Source organism: Spermophilus citellus (genome assembly GCF_964194105.1).
Source record: "Spermophilus citellus genome assembly, chromosome: 4".
NCBI lineage: Eukaryota > Metazoa > Chordata > Mammalia > Rodentia > Sciuridae > Spermophilus > Spermophilus citellus.
Window position 1 is genome coordinate 54,347,908 of NC_138185.1, and position 20,260 is coordinate 54,368,167.

A 20,260-nucleotide genomic window follows, 5' to 3' on the forward strand; every position below is an offset into this window, starting at 1 on the left:
TTTACAGAAGGGCTTTTAGTGCTCAATGGTTGGCTGGTTTTCCAGCATCCCATACTATTGCTTGTTTAAGAAATGAAGCTTCCCTTTACACTGGGCAAAGGCACAGGGCCCCAGGAGGCATTGGAAGGTGATTCATTCCAAGTCCATCCGAACAGCTCTGAGGGATTCTGCCCTTGGACTTGAGTAGGAGGCCATTGCCATTGGCGGCTTTGTCTGTAAGCTGTGGTAGCAGGACAGAGCGTCATAAAGCTGTTGACCCTCCCTGCAACCACCACCCCCGCAGCCCCTCCCCCAAGACAACTAATTCATTCCTGCACCGTGACAGGAGCTCGGGGTGAGGGCTGAAGTGTCAGGGAAGGGTGGCGTGTTACCCCTGATATTATGTCAGGATTTAATTTCATGGACTGGCACTGCCCAGATTAGGAATAGGAGATGGCTCCACAGTGTGGGCTTTCTTTCTTTCTTTTTTGAGCCTTATGAAACCAACTCCCAAACAGAATGTGTCCTGTGACTTTTTGGTTATGGTTGTGACTTTTGTGCCACAAAAGAACAAGAAGGTGAGCTGGAGTGCAGATGAGGCTCCTAGACACAGTGGCCCAAGAATGCAAAACAGGAGTCCTGGCTCTTTTGGATGAGAGTTTAGGACTCCAAATATGAGCTGCAATGGGGCAGCACCCAACAGCTCCATGTGACTCTAGAGACCATGAGCAACACTAATGATGCCTCCACAAGGGAGCACCAACCCAGGCAAGAAATGGGCAGTCCATCGGGAGCTTGTTTCCTTACCCTGCTTCTCTCCCATTGAAAACCAGCTTCAGGAAAAGGAACTGATATCAGTCATTCACACCATAGCAAGAAATTGTGCCAGGACCATTTTCCCCCCTCAGGGATATTTGCCATTCCGGCCTTATTTGTGTGAGGAATGGAAGGTTTTGCTCTTTACGACGGGAATTTCTGGCAGTAGTGAACACACAGGGGAGGCCGTTCTTTAAGGCAAAGGTCCTCAAGGTATTGGGAAGTCATACTTTTTGATAGTTGACCCTGTAGGTAAATGAAGGCCCAGTATAGTCCCTTCTATCCTCTGCTAGACATGGCAGCCAAGAATAGCATATATTTTAATATTATGTCATGCAGCTTGAGCAAGACTCCAGCCACTCCCTAACTGCTGTGCAGGTGGCTTTCCCAGGGAAGAGACAGTACCCAGACAGACCACGGGCTTTTTTTTTTTTTTTTTAAGAGTCAGTTGCCACCATCTTTCTCGGATTTATCAATCAGGCAGGAGACAAAGAAGGAAGATACAACTCTTCAGAGAGCCTGGGAACACTGCAGGAGATTCTGACTCAAGGGTAGAGTAACAGCTGCTGAGAGTGGACAGCACTTGTCTCCCCACTTTCCCTCATTCTCTTGCCCCTTTTCCACCCTACTGGGGGTCTGGGGGGAAAACTAGGCCTGTCTGCTCCTCAGGGCCCCAACTGCAGCCTGGCAGAGTCAGGAACATGAACTTAATCGTGAGGGGCAGCTTCAGGCAGCTCCTCCAGCTTCTGCCCTGGCCATGTCCTTCTCCAGTGTAGCTTTCTATCAGCAATAGAGCAGACGGTGTGATCTCCATCTGCCTGGTCATGGCTGGCAGACGGCAGGCAGGCTGGCCCAAGGAGGGAAATACCCCCACCGACTGTGATTATGTCTCTCTCAGCTGGTCTTGAATGCAGGCCAGGAAGTGGGGCAGGATTTACAGATGTTTGAAGTTCCAGGAAAAAAAAAAAAACCCAGAAGGGACAGAGACTCACAGTCAGCATCAGCACACACGATACAGGGGTTCTTGCCCCCAAGCTCCAATGTCACCCTCTTCAGATTGCTCCGGGAGGCGGCTTCTTTAACCAGCTTTCCAACCTTCAGGACAAAAAACAAGCCAGATTAAACCTTGGACATAACTTAGTGTAGCTGAAATGTACATGCTAGCTAGAGTCATGGACCAGCCTGGCAGGCAGCACTGCAGGGCCAGGGCACTTGCCTCTCGGTGGGGCCCTAGGCTTTGATGGAGCTCCCCTGGCCTCGGCCAGCATCTCCCCTTAGACTGATCTGACATCCTGGAGCCACTCCACTCACAGGTGTGGATGGGAATCTCTGGATGGCCCTGAGATTTGCCCACGGGCATAGCCATCTACTTGCCTTCCCAGAACCTGCCCCTCTGGGCCCAGCAGTCTGGCCCAGTGCATCTGAAAAGAGCTCAAGATACTGAGATATTGAGGGGTGACTCCTCCACCTCTCAGTAGTAGTGGTAGTAATAGCTGAAATTCCGACAGCCCAGTAGGGAAGGTGTGGCTCTTTGGTATAATTTGAAGGATGTTTTGAGAATTAGGACTGAAGCTAGTGTGGGCAGGTGGGCAGAGAATTGAGGCATGATGAAGAAACAGGAGAACAATCCATCAGACAGCAAACAGTAACACTCAGCCTCCCTCCCGTGTCCAGTGGGGTCTCTCCCATGGCCCAATGTGTGCCTGCCCTGGAGTGGAGGGTTATCCAGCATGCCTCCATGACTTAATTTGAGAAAGAAGTAAAGCCAGCCACTAAGGATGGTAGAGCCGGGAAGACGCTTAGAGACCAATGCTGATGCTGAGGCCCAAGAGCTGGACAGCTAGCAAAGGCAGGGCTGAGGCTTTTCTCCCAACGCTGGGGGAGGAACACATTTTAAAAACCAGCAAGCTCAGACTGGGCATGTAGCTCATGGCAGAGGGCTTGTGGAGTATGCATAAGGCTTTGGGCTTCATTCCCAGCCCTATGAAAATAAGATAAAATAGACTAGAATAAAATCTTCGAGCTCATGGGTGATGGCCTGGATGAGGTCTGGAATCCATAATGACAATACTTGTCTCCAAGGGAAGTACAAAAGCAAAACCAGCCTGTCCCAAGATGGCAATTTATGGCGAGGTGGGGTGGGGTGTTGAGGGCTGCTGGGGCAGTTTAAAAGCACCTGGTTTTGGAGGTGCCCTCTGGCTGAGCAATCCCTGGGACCACAGAGGCCGTTTGCTTGGCCTTGGCTTCTGAGTGAAGCAGGCATCTCCCAGCTGGACTTACGGTTACCCAGAGAGGACATAGGACATCTGCACAGAGGCGTGGGAGGGGCGGGGACAACTTTGCTGCTGGGTGAGAAGGCAGGGGAGCCCCTGGAGGGCAGGAGCCACGGCTCTGCCCTGATGACTGGACCAGCTATTCAGTTCAGTGTCCTGAGCACCCACCGCCCATTGTGGCTGTAGGTTAGAGCCCAATTTAATTCTGACTACACTCCTACATGATGCCCACCGTGGCTGTCAAAGCAGAGGACACCAGCACCCTCCTTCAGGGTTCTAGAAGGGGAGGCAGGTTCCTTATTGGATTAAATTAGAATGGAGGTAGGAGTGTTTGTGACATGGGAAGCACTTATTCATTTCTTTCTTAAGTACAGAAGATTATTCTTATTAAAAAAATTCCAAATACAGATGCATATAAATTAAAGGGGACATCTGTGTCTTTTCTCATCTCACGTTCCAGGATCTGCCCCAGAGATGGCCATTGTCATTTCTTGGGAATCCTCCCAGATGGTTTCCATTTCCATACACACATAGGTTTACTAATGGGATCATGTTGTAGTTAATTTCCTACAGTTCAGTTTTTCGTACCTCCTAATGGGTCATAGACAGTTGCTCTGGTTATAATGACCGTATGACATTTTAAGAGCAGATGTATTGGGGAAATATGTCCTTGAAGGTTATGAGCATATCTCTCTAAAGCACAGTAATTTCCTTAACGTGGAATCTCTGAATCAAAAGTTTTCACTTTGAAATTTTTTAATAATACTGCTAAATCTCACCTTCCACCTTAGGGACAGTATTGACGAGTGTCTGTTTTCCTATATTCTCAACAACATCATTTCAGTTTTTACCAAATGGACAGACAAAAGAAGAGTGTGAATTTCATTTGAACAAGCATTTCTCTGATCACCAGTTAACTAGGTTAAATTATTAGGCACTCAGTATTTCTCTATGTTGCCCATTTTCCCATCATTCTTTTTTTTTCCTTTTCATTGATTTATAGGAATACTTCACATATGAAGATACAAATTCTTGGGAATCTGCATACATTACAACGGGCTTTCTCCCAGTTTGTTAGTTATCCCTTAATTATGTTATTGTGTGCGACATGGATGTCTTACATTTTAAATTTATCTTCTCTTTCAATCTTTTATTCTAAGACTTCTGAGTTCTATTAAATATTTATTCAGATTGGAAACTGATTGTTATGAACTAAAACATTATCAAATTTAGAAGTAAAAAACATTATATTTGAATTTTTAAAGGAAATAGTTGCAGGTCTCAAGTAATATAGCTGCTGCCACTTGTGCCAGCAGTGAGGACTGGTACCTCTGTGGAGCCGGTGAAGGCTATCTTGTTGATCTGAGGGTGAGAAGAAATTGCTGCTCCCACTGTGGGCCCAAATCCTGGCACGATGTTCACCACACCTGGAGGGAACCCGACCTGGAAGAAAGCGAGATGGCATCAGAGGAAGAGAGCAGACCAGTGTCAGTCACAGATGATGCATGGGGGGAAAGCTGTGGCTGTGTGATGTTCCCACGCAGAGCAGCATCCCCATAGCAAGCCTGGGCCTGGGTCATACACACACCAGGACCTGGACAGGTTCAGCTCCTGGGAACTGACCTGGATTTCTCAACCCCTGCTGCCAGCCCAGGGAGCAGGCTGGGCTCCTCCAAGAAGGGCTTCCCACCTGAGGGCTCATGAGCAAATAAATGCACAATGATGCCACAAGGTGGCACTGGCCCCCTTGTAGAAAAGTACCATTCAGTGTGTATGTGTGCATGCAATAGTGTGTGTGTGTGTGCGCGCGCGCATGTGTGAGTACATATGTGCATGTGTATGTCAGTGTGTAGGAGTGTGAACGTGTGTATATGTGTGTACACGTGCATTGAGGGGACGAGAGGCACTTTGTCACAAACTCCCAGGCTCAGAGGCACCTGCAAAACATCCTTCCCAAGCAACGCTGTTCACATTTAAATTAATGTTGCAAGTAGAACAAGAGATCACTCCCTCCATGTCCTTTGCTTATTCAGCCTGGCTCACACAGGAGCTGGCAGGGGCTGTCACTGCTTTCACACTCACACCCTGTTTTTGCACATTTAAGGGCTCCTCATTAACTAAGAACACTCTACGTGGAACAAGACGGAGGGTGCTACCCCCGACTTGTCCCATGTCTTACTGAAAACATGTTATTTTAAAAAGTGAAGAGTTTGGGACACAGTGCTCAAATCTCTACTTTCCCATTTTTTCAGTCGTTATTTTAGAATCCATAAGTGCGGTCAATGTCATGCTCATGACCTACATCACTGGTCAAAAGAAAGGGAAAGACGGATTTATTATCCAAGTTCCAACCTTGATCACAGGAATACAGGACATGCATCCCAGTCCCATGGATCCAGCAGAGAAGTAAAAAGAAAGGACCTTTTCTCCCACCCCTCTTTTCTTCCTGTTTCTTTTTCTAAGTCTTTGCTATATACAAGTTGATGATGGAATGAATAAAATAGGTTGCCAGGTGTGTCTGGGAGACAGCGTCCCTGTCGGGAAGATGGTTGCTGGCAGAGCAGAGGGCACTGTTGGAGAGGCCCCTGGGAAAGCCTGCATTGGCTGTGCTACTTCAGCTAGCATGGGTGGGGTCACTCCCCCAAGAGAGAAGAGGACCATTTTACACCCCACAACTCCACAGCCCAAAGAACCCCCTGGATATTTGACTCCCTCTCGGGTGACCCTCCTGCAAATCCTCTAGACAAAAACATTGAGTTTTAAACCATAGGTTTGAGCCTGTAAGAAAAGTGGCATGCTCTCACTGGGACCACTGGGAGGGATGGCATTTCTTCCAGCTCAGTGACCACAAACAGGAGAAAGAAAGCGCAGTTGCCAAGCCAAACACAGGGAACTGTTCCTTTCCCACTCCATCGTGAGCTGGCTGCCACTGTCACGTCCTGTGACAGGGAGCGGTTCCTAGGAGTGGGAATGTGATCAAGAACACATACTATTTTCTTTTTGGATGTCTTACCTCTTTGATTAGAGAGCCGAGATAGAGGGCGGTGAGGGGGGTCTGCTCGGCCGGCTTCAGGACCACAGTGTTCCCACAGCAGAGAGCAGGTGCCAGTTTCCACACCAGCATCAGCAGAGGGAAGTTCCACTGGGACAGAGCACAGGGAAGGCCTTGGGGGCCCAGGTTCATCCTGCCCCCACCCAGATGCCCAACGATACCTCTGGGGAGGACACCACTTGCTTTTCACCATCTAGGTTTCGGGTTGAAGGGGTGACACAGGAGGTGCCATGGTCAGAGCTACATGGTTACCCAGTGCTTCCTAAACTGTACCTGTGAGGTCCCAATGGCTAGGTAGCCCAGGAGGATTGAATTCAGCTGGATCTACATGACATTCCCCTCCAAAATGTTTGCTGCGGGGGTGACATCCTCCCTGCCTCCTGAGCACTTTTTCAATCCTCAATTCAGTCTGCTGACTGCCTCCCTATCCCCCAGCCCGACTGCCACACTGGGCACCTGGGCTTCCCAAACAGATGGGCAGCATCATTGCATGCCTGGGGCACCTACCAGCATTGGCACGGCCCAATGGAAGCCCCAGCCCCTCAGAAGCCAAGGCTACCAGAGTCGGCCTCTGCCACCTGACACAGGTACTCATCTCCACCTGACCTCTGGCTCCCACCTGCTCTTTCCTTCCAAGCAGCCCCACTTTGTCCAGGCCAATCCTGTTTGGAACCCCTTTTTCCTGTTGAACTTGTCTTTTTTAAGGCCCAGCTAAAAACCACCTCCTAGGGATACTGGTCATTCCTAACCACTGGCTGGACTCTACCATGCCTTCTGCCAACACCTAAAGCTGGCCTCTCGAGAGAGAAATGGGGTCTAACCTATCTCAAGAGCCCTTGCCTCGGAGTACCAGGCCACCAAACACAGGCTCAATCAGTACTGGCACAACGCACAAAACACACACCAGAAATTGGCTCCAGAGGACACAGAGAAGCAGGGTGGGGTCTATATAAGGGTCTATCAAGAAAAGCTGTCAGACTTACTGGCGTGATGGCCCCACACACACCGATGGGCTCGTGCCTGGTGAAGCACACAACATTGTCATCTGGAAGAAAGGTGACCCAGTGGGCAAGAGTACTCTCACTTCATCAAGGTTAAGCATTTCAAGCAGTAAAGACAGGAAGGAAACCCGGAAGCCCACGAGGGTGCCAGCTCCAAGCCTTGTCTGTTATACAGGAGTGAATGGAACTTAACTCCAAAAACGAAGTAGGTTCCTTAGGAGAGGAATCAGCACAGCACCATTTTGCAGGGGTGGGGGGTGGATGAGAAAATGACTTGGAGGGGCTCTGAAAGGGCCGCCTGGAGGAAGGAGAAGACAGAGCCCCAAAGAGACTCCCCCATGAGGCCAGAGTCTGTCCTGCTTGACTCACCTGTGGGGATGGTTCTGCCCTGGATTTTGTCTGCCCACCCTGCAAAATATCTGAAGGTCTTAATACAGCCCTCCAGGTCAATGAAAAAGGCGTGAAGGAATGGCTTCCCTGTGTCCATCGTCTCCAGGGTCTGCAATAACAAGATGACATCCATTGTAGAGGCAGCTTCCTTTTATCTGTCAGGTTGGTAAAGATGGAGGAGAAGACACAGTTCCAGGACATTGATCTCTGGACCTCAGTCCCCCCTGTCACTTCAGAAAGCATGACAATAAATCGAAATTGACCTAAGACCAGCCAGGGCTGCTTTTATTGCCAAATGCCTAAGGCTGGGGGCTCAGCTAGGGCTTTGGGAACATACTGCCCTTGAAGGTTCACCGGAAGCCTCATTAAAGGTCCTCCATGCCATTTGGTCTTCATCTAGACCGCAGGGGCCTCAGCTCTCTGATCTGGACACGTGAGCTTGGACACGACACGTGCTTTCTGAGGAAGCTCTGGGACATTTGGCTACTGAGAAAGTGGCTTCCTCTAACGAAAGAGAAGGGGAAGGCATGAGTTCTCCCGTCTCAGCAGGGCTGGCAGTGTGGCCCTGGAAAGGGTGATAGGGCCCAGAAGGCTGCTATGTGTCCCAACTTCGCTGACGCAGCCGGAAACAGAGCCGGGAGGGAGCAGCTCGTGGACTGGGAGGTGGTTACGCAGGGCGAGCGAGTGTGCAGCAGCTCAATGCAGGGATTCTTTTCTATTTCCAGCCTGGGGTAAAGAGAACCCCTTTGTTTCTTAGACAAGCAACCCCAGTGGAGTCCAACACTGAAACTGCCAGTCATCCATCTCTGCAGGAAGTGGCCACCCTGACACATAGCCCAGGGCTGGATTCCTGCGGAAGCATCAATGGAGTGAGATGATGATGTAAAAAGGAAGGCAGGCAGGCAGGAAGGAAGGCCTCTGCTCCTATGCAGGGCTTTGACCCTAATGCACGGGCATGGATCCCATCCCAAGTGCGGCATCTCCATTCCCACTTAAAGGTGCGGGTGGTGAAGCTGACAGAGACCAATGACTCAACCACGGGCACCCACACAGCCAGCACTGAACTTGGGGTGTCCACCAGCACAATGACTACCATTTGGGTGGCTGCCCGGGGGGCATTTGCATCTTGGAAGACTTGAGAAGCTTGGGTCTCCTCTATAATACCTTTGCTTTAGGGATGAGCCAACTCCCCTCTAAATTGGGGGTCACCCTGATTAATGCTAGCTGAGAGGCCTTGGGTAAGACCTGAATCTCTCCCTGCCTCAGTTTCTTCACCTGTAAATTGAGAATAACAACAGTGTCTCCTTTCTAGGTTGGTGTGAGAGTGAGGAGACAGGTACCTAGACCACTGCATGTGCCTTGCAAGTAGTCCAAAGGAGACCCATGACTTTGATTTCCCTTTAGGTACTATGCAGGTGCTTGGTGACCCTCCCCTGGGGGCTGGAGAAGACAGGGTATGTGTCCCATCCCTAGCAGCCAACACTTAGGGACCAAATCAGGCCAGTGTGACATCCAGTAAACTGTTCCTTTGGCTCCTATTGATTCACATTCCAAGGTGGAACTTTTAATTTCCCAGGAAAAAAAAAAAACTTAGCAATTGCAAATAATACCAAAAAGGTCTCTAGGACACAGCTACTCCAGACAGAATCTGCCTGTTGATGGAACCAGGAGTTTATTCTTGGCTCTTTTCTGGAATAAGACGAGGGAGAAGACTTTGACTTTGTGGGTAAATTTGCAGCGTAACTGTTAACTGCCTCTGATCCTAGCTTTCCACCTTTTGCTGGGTGACCTTGGACAAGTTACTTACCCTTTTTGGTCCTCAGTTTTCTCATCTCTTAAATGGGATAATAAATACTGAGGTCAAGTACTTACAAGCCAGCTACATGGAAAGCATTCAGTAAGCATTGTGTGTGTGTGTGTGTGTGTGTGTGTGTGTGTGTGTGTGTGTGTTTTAAATTATTAGCTTCATCATGAACTTCCTGGAGTGATAATATGAATTTTCCAGGTTAGTTTTATGGAATCCAGGTCACAATAGGTTCAGACAGAAAATTCTTAAAAAACAAAAAAAATTCCCAGGTGAAGGAGTGGACAGGAACCTGAGAAACCAAGTGCTAGCTACTGAATGGAACAGTTGCCTCTTAAGCTACTTAACAAAAGAAAAGGGGAAGGCATTGGCTCCTCCCTCTCAGCAGGGCTGGCCAGTGTGGCCCTGGAAAGAGCATCAGAGCCCAGAAGGCTGCACCACCAGTACAAGGAGGCTATGCTTCTTTATGGTGGTGGCTCAACCAAAGGAAACCACAGCTACTCCTAAGTTTATTCACATTTTTGGAAAAAGAAAATGCCTTCTGAATAATTAAGACATAGCAACCATGAGATACTGAAGAAGGACAGAAAGGTGTGGCAGGTGGGAACTGCCCTGCATGGCCTGCATGTCCAGGCTTTTAAGTGACAGAACCCAGAAATGGCACACAGGTTGACAGGGAGAAGCTGCAGGAGAGCCCCTGTTTGGATGCTGCCAAAAGGAGCACCCAAAGAGCCAGAGCCTGCGCCTGGGGTGCTTCTGCAAGGGAGAAAAAGTCAGGGGCCACTGGATTCCCCCACATCTGTTTCCAAACACTGACCACAATAAACACCCAGCTCTGTCAAGCCACAAAGCCGGCCCGAGAATAAGAAGGAGAGAAGCACTTTCTATTTGAGAACGCAGGAAACCATATCAAGGTGGAGAGTGAGGAGCCCGCCTGTGATGTGGCTGGAGTTTCAAAAACCATATTTGCCTGTAATTCCCTTGTCCCTTTCATGTTGTGGCAAAGAGCTGGATCTTATTTCTTGTGGACAGCGAGGTTCTGATGGCAGGGGAGATTTGCCGGGAGTTCCTCAATGCTCCTCAGCTGCTATCAAAACACAGCCATGCTGGGACAATGGAGCGGATGAAGAGGAAGGTGGCCTTGCAGCCGCTGCTGCTCCCAGGATGATGCTGACACTGAGGACAGGGTGGGGAGGGGTGCCCAGGGCACATCCTCTCCAGCCTGCTATTAGTCCACACAACATTGCAGACCGATGAGCTCATGCAGGGTGAAAACAGAAATGTTTTTGAAAAAGCCAGTTTGGCAACTTGAGAGTGGCAACTTGAGAGGCTGGCTTTCGGTGCAGGAAGAAACCAGAGGCTCTGTGGAGAGAAGAGCTCGCTCGCTCAGGAGGAAGCTATCCTCACCTGGATTCAGATTCAGCCAACAAACCACTGGCCACTGGGAGGAAAGGAGGGAGGGAGGGAGGGAGGGAAGGAGGGAAGGAAGGAAGGAAGGAAGGAAGGAAGGAAGGAAGGGGGAAGGAAAGGGGCTCTGGTTTCTCTGCAGAGGTGCCCTCAGGGAAATGCACCCAAGAGTTCCTCTGCCTCCAACAAACATATTCAGAGACAAAAGCAACTCTATGTCCTGGCTGACACCAGCCTTTAAACAGGTGCTTCTTATTCTCAACATCAGAAAAGCTGTTTTTTTTTTTTTCCAAATCAAAGGCCCCAAAGAAAATTCCTCTCCTACAAACTGAGCCTCAAGGTTTAGAACAAGTTTTAAAAACAGGAGTCTGAGCATACAAAGGATGGATGTGTAGGTTGCAAGCCAGTGGCCCTGAAGTGTCCTCTTGTCACCCACCTCAACACAAAGAAAGTTCTGAGGATCCTGTTAAAGAACACATTTACAACATATGAAGGCCTTCCCAGCCTCGTCTCATGGGGCATTTCAACCTCATGGGCTGGGCAGCAGATGTCCCCATTTTACAGCTGAGGAATTAAGGTATCTAAAAATTAGTGGCCAGTGGGCATGAAGCTCGGTTTTTTAGAACCTGGGTCTTCACATAGCACTATTACAACAATTAATATTATAACTATTATAACCACAGAATGATCATGTAGTTAGTGCTTGCTAAATGCCATGAACTCTGTTAAGGATTTTAAATGGGAACATTCTTACAATGCTTAGACATCATTATTAGTGAAATTTCACATGAAGAAATAAATCTCAGAGATGTTAAGAAACTTGTCCAAGGTCACATAGCTAGTAAGTGGCAGCGCTAAGATTTAAGCCCAGATCTTTCATTCTCTGAGGTTTCCTATAACCAGGCTATCCTGCCTTGACCACCACTCCACACAGGCTCACCCCTGCTCAATTCAGGAGTAATACAGAAATGATTTTAGTTTATTTTTTCTATAAGTGATTCAATAAGTATAAGAGCACCCTCCCACAACCAGCACATTAAATCTGTAGTTACATGCATATTATTACAGCAACCACCTCTCATATCCATGGAGGACATATTTTAAGTCCCTTTGATACCTGAAACTGCAGAGAGTAACTAACCCCATAATACTATGTTTTTCGTATACACACATATGCCTATGATACAGATGTAGTTTATAAGTCAGACACAATGAGAGATTAACAATAATAACTAAAAATAAAATAGGGACAATTATAACAATACACTATAGTAAGTTATTTAAATCTTATAAATTGCTTCTTTTTTCTGGAATTTTCCACTTAATATTTTTGAGCCAGGATTGACCCTGGGTGAGTGAAGTCATGTAAAGGGAAACCTTAGAGAAGGGGGGACTACTGTATTCAGGATGAGGTTAGATTGAAGTTTAAAGGAAGTCAATGTGAAAAAGAAAAAATATTGAGTACATAAACATATAGGTGGGACCAGGATACCACCCAGTCACGGTCCCCACGTGAAAATGCCCCAAGTCTACTCACGGCTAGGATGGCGCGGTCCCTCTCCATCAGGTCAGCCAGCTGGTGCAGCAGCCGGCCACGACTCAGGGCATCCAGGCGGCGCCACGGGGAGCCCCTCTGGAAGGCGGCTTGTGCGGCCTCCACAGCCTTGTCCACATCAGGCTGAGTGGCCAAAATGACAGAGTGTCATTTTTGATGCATCTACAGTTTGGGACCACTCTGCTGTCAGCGACAGAGAACAGCAGCGTGGAGCCACTGTAGCACCGAGGGGGGTCCAGCACCGAAGCTAAACTTAAGTCACCCGAATGTAGGAATGGGGGTGGGGATGGGGGTGGGATTGCACCAAGGATCTGTCTCCAAAGTTTGCATGGATGTGAGGGAATGGGGGGGGTGTTCTTCTCTTTTTCCTTTGCATCTTAAGTCTTTTTCAAAATTTCTACCACGGCCAAGTATTAACCTCCTTTCTGATTCAAAGAGCATTTTCATAAAGTCACCAACCTTGACTCTTTTTCTTGGTGACTCAACTATGAAAAGATTTTCCACTGTGGCCCAAGAGGGCTGATGGTGGGGGGTGGATTTATGCTTCTGTAGATTGAAGAGCTGATCACATTTCAAGAGTCCGCAGTCATCTGAAGTCAGGCAGCGGCTGTGACAGCCATGAAGGCCTTCTGATTTCAGCCTCATTGTACCCCATGGGTACAGAATTGTTGCATCATTTTATAGACAAGGAGCTCTCTTTTGTACACTGAGAATAATTACAAAGGAACTATTCTTTGTTGCGGTGGTGGTGGTGGGAGGGGTTGGGGATTGAACCTGGAGCTTTTTGAGCACTAGGCAAGGGCTCTGCCATGGAGCCACACCTCCAGCCCTGAATCGCCTTCTTAAAACGAAAAAAAGCCAGAGTTATCGAGAAGAGCATCACCTAGCCTCATTTTCAGGAAAATGGGCCTCAAGGTTCTGGTTGCTGATGGCTAATGATCCACCCTGAAGGTCGCTCTGAGTCCCTACCCCTGGGGAGGTGCATCAGGCAGTGAACACAGGACATCAGTCAGATGGGGACTGCACCAAGGATTGGGACTGTCTCCAAAGTTTGCATGGGGGTGAGCAAAAGCTTTGGCATGGGAGATACTGGGTCACTATATTCCTTGTTTTGGGCTCTGGGGTGGAGGCCAGGACCTCTCCATCTGCAGGGGATGTGGTGGGGCAAGAGTCTCAGTTTCTTCCCTGATGCCCATGTGGGACACTTGGGAATCATCAAGTGGGAATCCCATTTAATATCATGCCCTCCCTGCAGGGCTCCTGTGCTACTTTCTTAGAAAACAGAGTTTAGGATAAGAAGTCACATGGAGGGGTGTCTATGTGGGCGACCCACTGTGCATTGCATATGTATCACAAGACTTTCCCTGGTGGGAGAAAATCCAAGCCTACCTCACCTACACAACCAATACCCAACCATTTCAACATCACTAATACACTGATTAAGAATGTCTATTCAGCCAGGTGCAGTGGTTTAGGAAGCTGAGGCAGGAGGTTCTTGAGCTCAAAGCCAGCCTCAGTTTGGCAACTTAGTGAGACCCTGCCTCTAAATAAAATAAAATATAGGGCTGGGAATGTGGCTCAGTGGTTAAGTACCCATTGGTTCAATCCCTAGTACCAAAAAAAAAAATGTATCCAAGCTGGGCATGATGGTGCCTACCTCTAATGCCAGTGCCAGCTACTCCAGAGGCTAGGTCGGGAGGATCATAAGTTCCAGGCTAGCCTTAGTAATTTAGCAATGCTGTGTCTCACAATAAAAAACAAAAAAGGGAAGGGGATATAGCTCAGTGATACATGGCCTTGGGTTGAATATCCAAGGGTGGGAGGAGAAGAAGAAGAAGAATATAGGCAAAAGGATTGGTTGAATCCAGGAATTCAGGACCAGCCTGGATGATATAGTGAGACCCCCATCTCAAAAAAAAAAAAAAAAAAAAAAAAAAAGAGTGTCTGTTCAGTATTCTAGTGGTTGAAGAAGGGGTCATGTTTCCCTTTTTTCTGTACAAGACCTTTAATCTTTCAGTTCAAAATACACTTTATGGCCTTGAAATATTCGTTAGCTTCTATAGGATAACATAGACCCTGCCTAGCCAACAGGGTTACATAGACTTCAGCTTTACACAATCATGGAAGTTTCTAGTACAAAAGAAATCTGATGGTTACATGATATTATTACTACCTCCACATCACTTGGATTGTAACTCTTTTTTCCTGAAAGCGTATTTTTTTTTTTAAGTGTCTCCTGCCAGAATGCTGCGTTTGGTGAAACACCCCAGCCGGAAATGCTTTCTGGAAAGAGTCTTTAATGACTCCAGGTTCAAATAATTGATAAAAACCTTTCCTTTAGCCACGTGATGAGGATAGCTGAGGTCATCCTCATAGATGGGGAAACATCTATCAAAGGAGAGTGACTCTTTGCAAAGACCGTCTGTAATTGATCCCATTCAAGAACATGTGTCTGAGTTGCACATACCAATGGGCCAGTGCGATTACCCAGGCCCTACCCCCAGGGTGGGCCCAATCTGTTTTACAGCTAAACCACACCGCTTCCTTATCCTTCATTTATCTATAATTGAATTACTGAGGAGTCGGGGTGGGGGGGGGACCTACCTTATCTCCTTCTTCTACTTCACATATTTTCTCTAGAGTTGAAGGGTTATATGTGGCATATTTTTTTCCACTCTTGGATTCGTGCCAGTCATTGTTGATAAATATCTAACCAGGAAAGGAAGTGTAACGAATTAGGTTTAAATCAAAATCATATAATTTCAACATGCTAAGGACCTTAGGTAACGTCTTATCCACCCTCTCTCCCACCTCCCCCTGGATGTGTTACAGATGAGACCCGGAGAAGACAGAACATCCCGTCACATGACCAAGTCACCAACTTGGATCAAATTCAGAATTAGAACCCAAGTTGTCACAGTAGAACTAAAATTGATTGGAGTTTTTCTAAATTATTGTTTTTATAACAATAACCTGGATTCACAAAATTTAAATTGTTAAATAGAGGGGGTAGAGTGAATCCTACACCCTCATAGACTTTGGGGAAAGATGAAGCAGGTTTGGGTATAGAAAGTGGCGAGCAATCTGCCTGCCCCCGAAGAGGGGGCACTGTATAAGCAGTGAGTGTCCCTGTCCTTCTTCCTCCTGCAACCCCAGCAGGACTGACAGGACCTTGACTTATAGGAGGATCGTGCCATAATCTTCTAGTCTTCATAAACACACATCAGCACATCCTTCCCTTGCATACCCTTTTAAAGGTCTATTTTCCTGTTGGGCTTGGTAAAAACCAGTGTTGGAATACAAAGTTAAAAATCTGGGATAGAAAATTTTCAGGTTATATTAAGTCATGTAGCAAAACACTGTTGATATCCAGAACCCAAGAAATTATGCACAAAAAATCACTTCACTGGAAGCCTCAATTATGTAAAACTACAGCTAAAAAATAAGAATGAAAAAAAAAAGAAAGACATCATGAGCAAACTAAAAAGAATCTGCAAAGCCTATGCATGCACTGAGATGTATGTACTATTTACTCTTAGTTTCCTCTAAGTTTTAACCACATTAAAAGAAAGGGCTTTTGGGAAAGAATTAGGAACAGAGATGATGGATAATGTACTAAGCACCTTCTGACAGCACTGAGGTCCTTTCTGCCCTGAGAGAGGACAGATAAGGTCCTGCTGCATCTCTGGGAGGGCCTTGTCAGCACAGCCTGTCACGGGGAAAGACCCCAGTCGCAGAAATCACACACAATGCCTTCCATCATTCCTAAGGACAGAACTAGCGCATTGGGATTTCATTCTTGTATCTAGATGATATCATACACATATATTTGTATTCTGCTTCTCTTTGAGTTGTTTAAAATTAGAGTTGTATCACTATGGGGCCGATTTCAATGACTGTGAATTTGATTCATTGGGAACACTTGACTCGAGTTCCAATGACGACAGATGAGAGAAGGGAGCCATCTCCTCCAGTGTGCGGCTTGGTTACTTCTCTGGAGTAGGCCCTGTTGTATCAACTCCGCTGCTCATCGGGAAGGGAACCCAGGCCGCCTCTGGTGGGGACCATGAGCAGAAGAGAGGCTCTGCCTGGCAGGTGGGCAGAGACCACCTGCCCTCTCTTTTGGAGTCCAGAGCTGAGAGCATCTGGTTCCAGAGGAACTCGCCCATTCGACTTCTAGAAGCTCAGCACCTTCCCTGTGAGGCCAGGCCCCCAGGGAAGCATGTGAGCAAAAGGCCAGGCTTCAATTACAGGTTTATTCTTCCACTGAAACCAAATCCAAGAGTCCACTTTTGCCACGCAGCAAGTAATCAGTCGGTAACAGTGAGAAATTAATAAGCGGAGAAGAGGAGTTAGGTTAGTGTGGGGAGGAAAGTGTGGCCGGGAAGAGAGGCCCATTTATAGCAAGATGAAATTTCGTGGGTTAGATAATAGAGACGGTCAGCGAAAATTGCTGATTCTAGGCCTTCCTGGTATCAATTCCAAGGGGGAGGGAAAGTGAGAAGGTGGCAAGAAAGAATATAAATAGGGGGGATGGAAACAGATTGCAACGATCGGATGTCTGCTATACTTCATCTCCAAGCATGCGCCTCCAAAAAAAAATTTTTTTTTAACTTGGTTGCTTGTGACATTGATCCATAGTCTTTGCTAACTGACAACTTAAAAAAAAAATTCAAACCGCTTGACTCTAACCATATCTCCTCATCACAATGTTTTTAATTTAGCAAAGTTATTTTCTTTATCCTACCCTACGAAGCAATCTTGTAAGTGGTTTCTACTGTTGGTTTTTCTCTCCACTAAAACAAAAACAAAAACGCAAATAAGAAAAGGGCCCATGAATGTAGTCTACTGACAACGCTGGCCGTATTGTTTTGAACCCCAAATCAGGATAAAGGGTCTGGAAGGGGATTGTTTTTCTTGATTTGTGAACTGGTGTGAAATAAACTTTATCGGGTATAAAATTAAGCAACGTTGAATTGTAGACAGAATTCATATTTTACGGAAGGATCAGCACAAACCTGGAAGGTGCCCTGAACAGAGGTCGAGATGGTGGTCACACAAGTGAATCCTACTGGCATCATTTTCAGTAATTTCCACTGGGTGTCAGGACACTCAGATAAGCTCAAAAGGAATATGTTTTTTCAGGAGATTTGGGGGAATTTTATTTTCCATAAAAGAGATAATATAAACTGGCATTTGAACGAAGCACAAAGCTTGAAAGAGAATCTCTGATGTTGGAGGAAACTTTATAAAGCAAGAGTCTCGTAAAATGAAAGGGGCTGGTATCCTCTGAGGTCTGTGGGGGTCTCTAGAGGGACCTTACCTTCCCCTCACCAAAATCACATTGCACGACCCTACTCTCAATGTTAAAATCTGAGAACAAGTGAAAGGCTTTGACAAAGGCCTCCTTCTGGAAGCTGGTTCACCTTGGAAATCACACCATCAAGGCCAGGGCTCAAACTGATCCTCCAAGAGCGAGGCGCACCCGTTTTGAAAAATAGCAGACCATTGCTGGCTCACATGTTCCACCCAGCCAACTGTCTGCCCTGGGCCTCAATGCTGGACTTCAGCCTCTCTTCCTCCTCCTCTCTACTTATTCCCTGAGCAGGCAGCCCCACTGTCTCTCAGCCTGAGTCTTCCTGACCAAGGAAGGAGTGCTCACCCACAGCCACTCAGGCTGCTAAGGAGAAGCCTCTATGGACAAGAGCGGAAAAAATTAAGCTAGTGGCAGGGACAGAGCAGACAGCAACATTGTCCCCCATGAGTGTGAAAGGTACACATGTCGTCAGGCAGTTGAAGCCCTCTAAGACTCCCAGCTCAATTTCTGCATCTCACTACCTTTCCTTCGTATATGGTAAATCATACATCTTCTTTTTAATGGGCAAAGGGGACACCCACTAGGACAACAGTCACTCATTGCTCTGTGAAACTCCTAAATTCCTCCTCCAAAAGGGCTACATTTACACACCGAAATGGTCCTAAGGAATCACAGAGAAAAGGGGAAACTTTTCATGTGTGGCTAGATTACTCGGACAAGACTAATAAGGTACAAAGCTAAAGGACGGTCATACCTTCACTTTCTGTTTCTATAGTTTTACAAAACTCTTTAAAAAGCAAAACGCCACCACCCAAAAATGACAGCAGCCAAACACCGCAGAGTTAGGGTCTGAAAAAATGAAGGCACTATTCTAACCGTTCTCAGAATGTGGGTTGGAATTTTCCCTTCGAGGCTGATACTATTAAGGAAACTACATTAAAAACAATTTTCAGTCTTTGCTGTAGATTACAGAGCCATCTGAAAACAGTCAATCTAAATGTCAAGTAATTTAAACGTCTACACAGCCCACTTTGGGAATTAAGTGCCAAGAGACCAAAACCTGAAGGCCACACATAATGGCCTGCCACTTTCTTTGCTTGATTAAAATTATTTGAGAGAGATAATTGCTACTTTTGAAAGTAAAATCGATGAGGGAATTTTCTAAGCATTGTGTTAGCTGGAATTGGTAACTACAGACAAGAGGAGACAAAATTGGGAGAAGTAAAGCCATAGGTGCCTTGGGCCTGAGCCCCTGAAGTGCCCCCTCCCAGTCAGATCAGAGGAAAGAATCCCAGACAGCCCTGGGGTTGTCCTCTCTCAGGACAGGCTGCTGTCTGCTGCTCCCTAGTTCTCCTTGGCCCCTGCTCCCAGCATCGCCATGTTCCTCTGCCCCAGGCAGGTGATCTCACTGCTTTGCCAGAGTTCCAGAGTCCTAGGAAACAGCCGTAAAGAAGCAGAGAGCCCAGCACCGCAGGGTTGTGACAGAGCCTGGGAGCTTAGACCTTGCCACACACAGCATCCCCAGACCCAGATCTGGAACTCTGGGGAACATGTTCTTGGTCTGTAAATACCAGGACAGTTTCATCAGTGAACTCCTTTCTTCTTTCCCAAGTTCGGCTGGTAAACCGGATACAGCTAAGCATAGAAGTTGCCATTGAGGTCTCATTGCTCCTGAGGTTCTGCTGCCCAGTTTAGGCTTCCCATGTGGTCCTTCCTCTCAGACTCCTGGGAATTCCCAGGCACCTCAGACCCTCCCAAAGCCCAACTCTTTCAACCCAGGAAGCCATCCTCAGGGTTTGCAAAGAAACTACAGTGCAGCGAGTCACCTCAGGGCTCACCTCCATTCGCTTTCAAAGAGGGCCCTCCAAGGGCACGTCGGGGCTGCCCTGGGTTACAACCCTGCACTGTCTTCTCACCCTGCTTTGAGGCTTAGAGCCTGGAGCCCCGAGCCCCGCCGCCTTCGAGCCTGCCTGGGGCGCGGGTTTCCACCCGGGATGCCCCCTGAAGGGTGCGGTTTCGGGAGGCGCTGGCCCAGGCAAAGAAGCTTGGGTCTAGGAAGAGTCCAGAGAACCTCCCGCCTGCTGACTCCTCGCCCCGCGCCCCCGGCCCAGCTCAGCCCGGAGTCGACAGCCGTCGGGTGGGAGGCGCCTCCACCTCACCTTGGTGAACTTGACCTCCAAGTTGTGGATGGGGCGCGGCAGGGCAGGCGGCTTTCTGTCCAGCTGCCCGTTCTCCAAGGCCCCGTTGGTGGTGGCCATGGCTCCTCCGCGCTCGGCGGCCCGAGGCGCCTGAGTCTGCGGCGTGCGGGCTCAGCTTGGGCGGTGCGCAGCCTGCTCGTGGGGTGACAGCTCCGCGCTGCTTTATGGAGCGCCCCACGCCTCCCGCCCGAGGGGGCCGTCTAATTGGCTGCAGGACCGTAGGACCGGAGGGCGGGCGGGCGGGCGGGCGTGCGGAAGGGAGGGGAGGGGGCCGGCCCGCCTCACCCCACCCCGCCCGCCGCCCCGGAGGGAGCCCGGCCATCCCCCGCCCGGCCCGGTGTCGGCTCCGCGGCCCGCGTGCGGAGCGCTCGGGCGGCTGCGCCTCGCGTTCTCGCCGGGTTGTTGCCCTTGGACAATCTTTGCGAAGCGCCGCCGGGCTCCGGAAGTCCCAGAGCTGGGACACCGAGC

At 48.2% G+C, this 20,260-nt stretch overlaps 1 protein-coding gene across 1 annotated transcript in view; it reads right to left on the bottom strand.

Annotated features, from left to right (window-relative positions):
• The window catches only part of ALDH1A3 (aldehyde dehydrogenase 1 family member A3), a 36,216-nt gene extending 16,208 nt beyond the window's left edge, over positions 1-20,008 (bottom strand). Inside the window, exons 1-8 of the mRNA XM_081289891.1 lie at positions 19,754-20,008; positions 14,882-14,986; positions 12,260-12,400; positions 7,491-7,620; positions 7,104-7,165; positions 6,082-6,210; positions 4,398-4,511; positions 1,788-1,890 (exon numbers count right to left, since the gene is read on the bottom strand). Coding sequence (XP_081146017.1) covers positions 1,788-1,890; positions 4,398-4,511; positions 6,082-6,210; positions 7,104-7,165; positions 7,491-7,620; positions 12,260-12,400; positions 14,882-14,986; positions 19,754-19,852 — 883 coding nt within the window. The 5' untranslated portion in view covers positions 19,853-20,008. The remainder of the gene's footprint in view (positions 1-1,787; positions 1,891-4,397; positions 4,512-6,081; positions 6,211-7,103; positions 7,166-7,490; positions 7,621-12,259; positions 12,401-14,881; positions 14,987-19,753) is intronic.
• Positions 20,009-20,260: the final 252 nt, after the last annotated feature.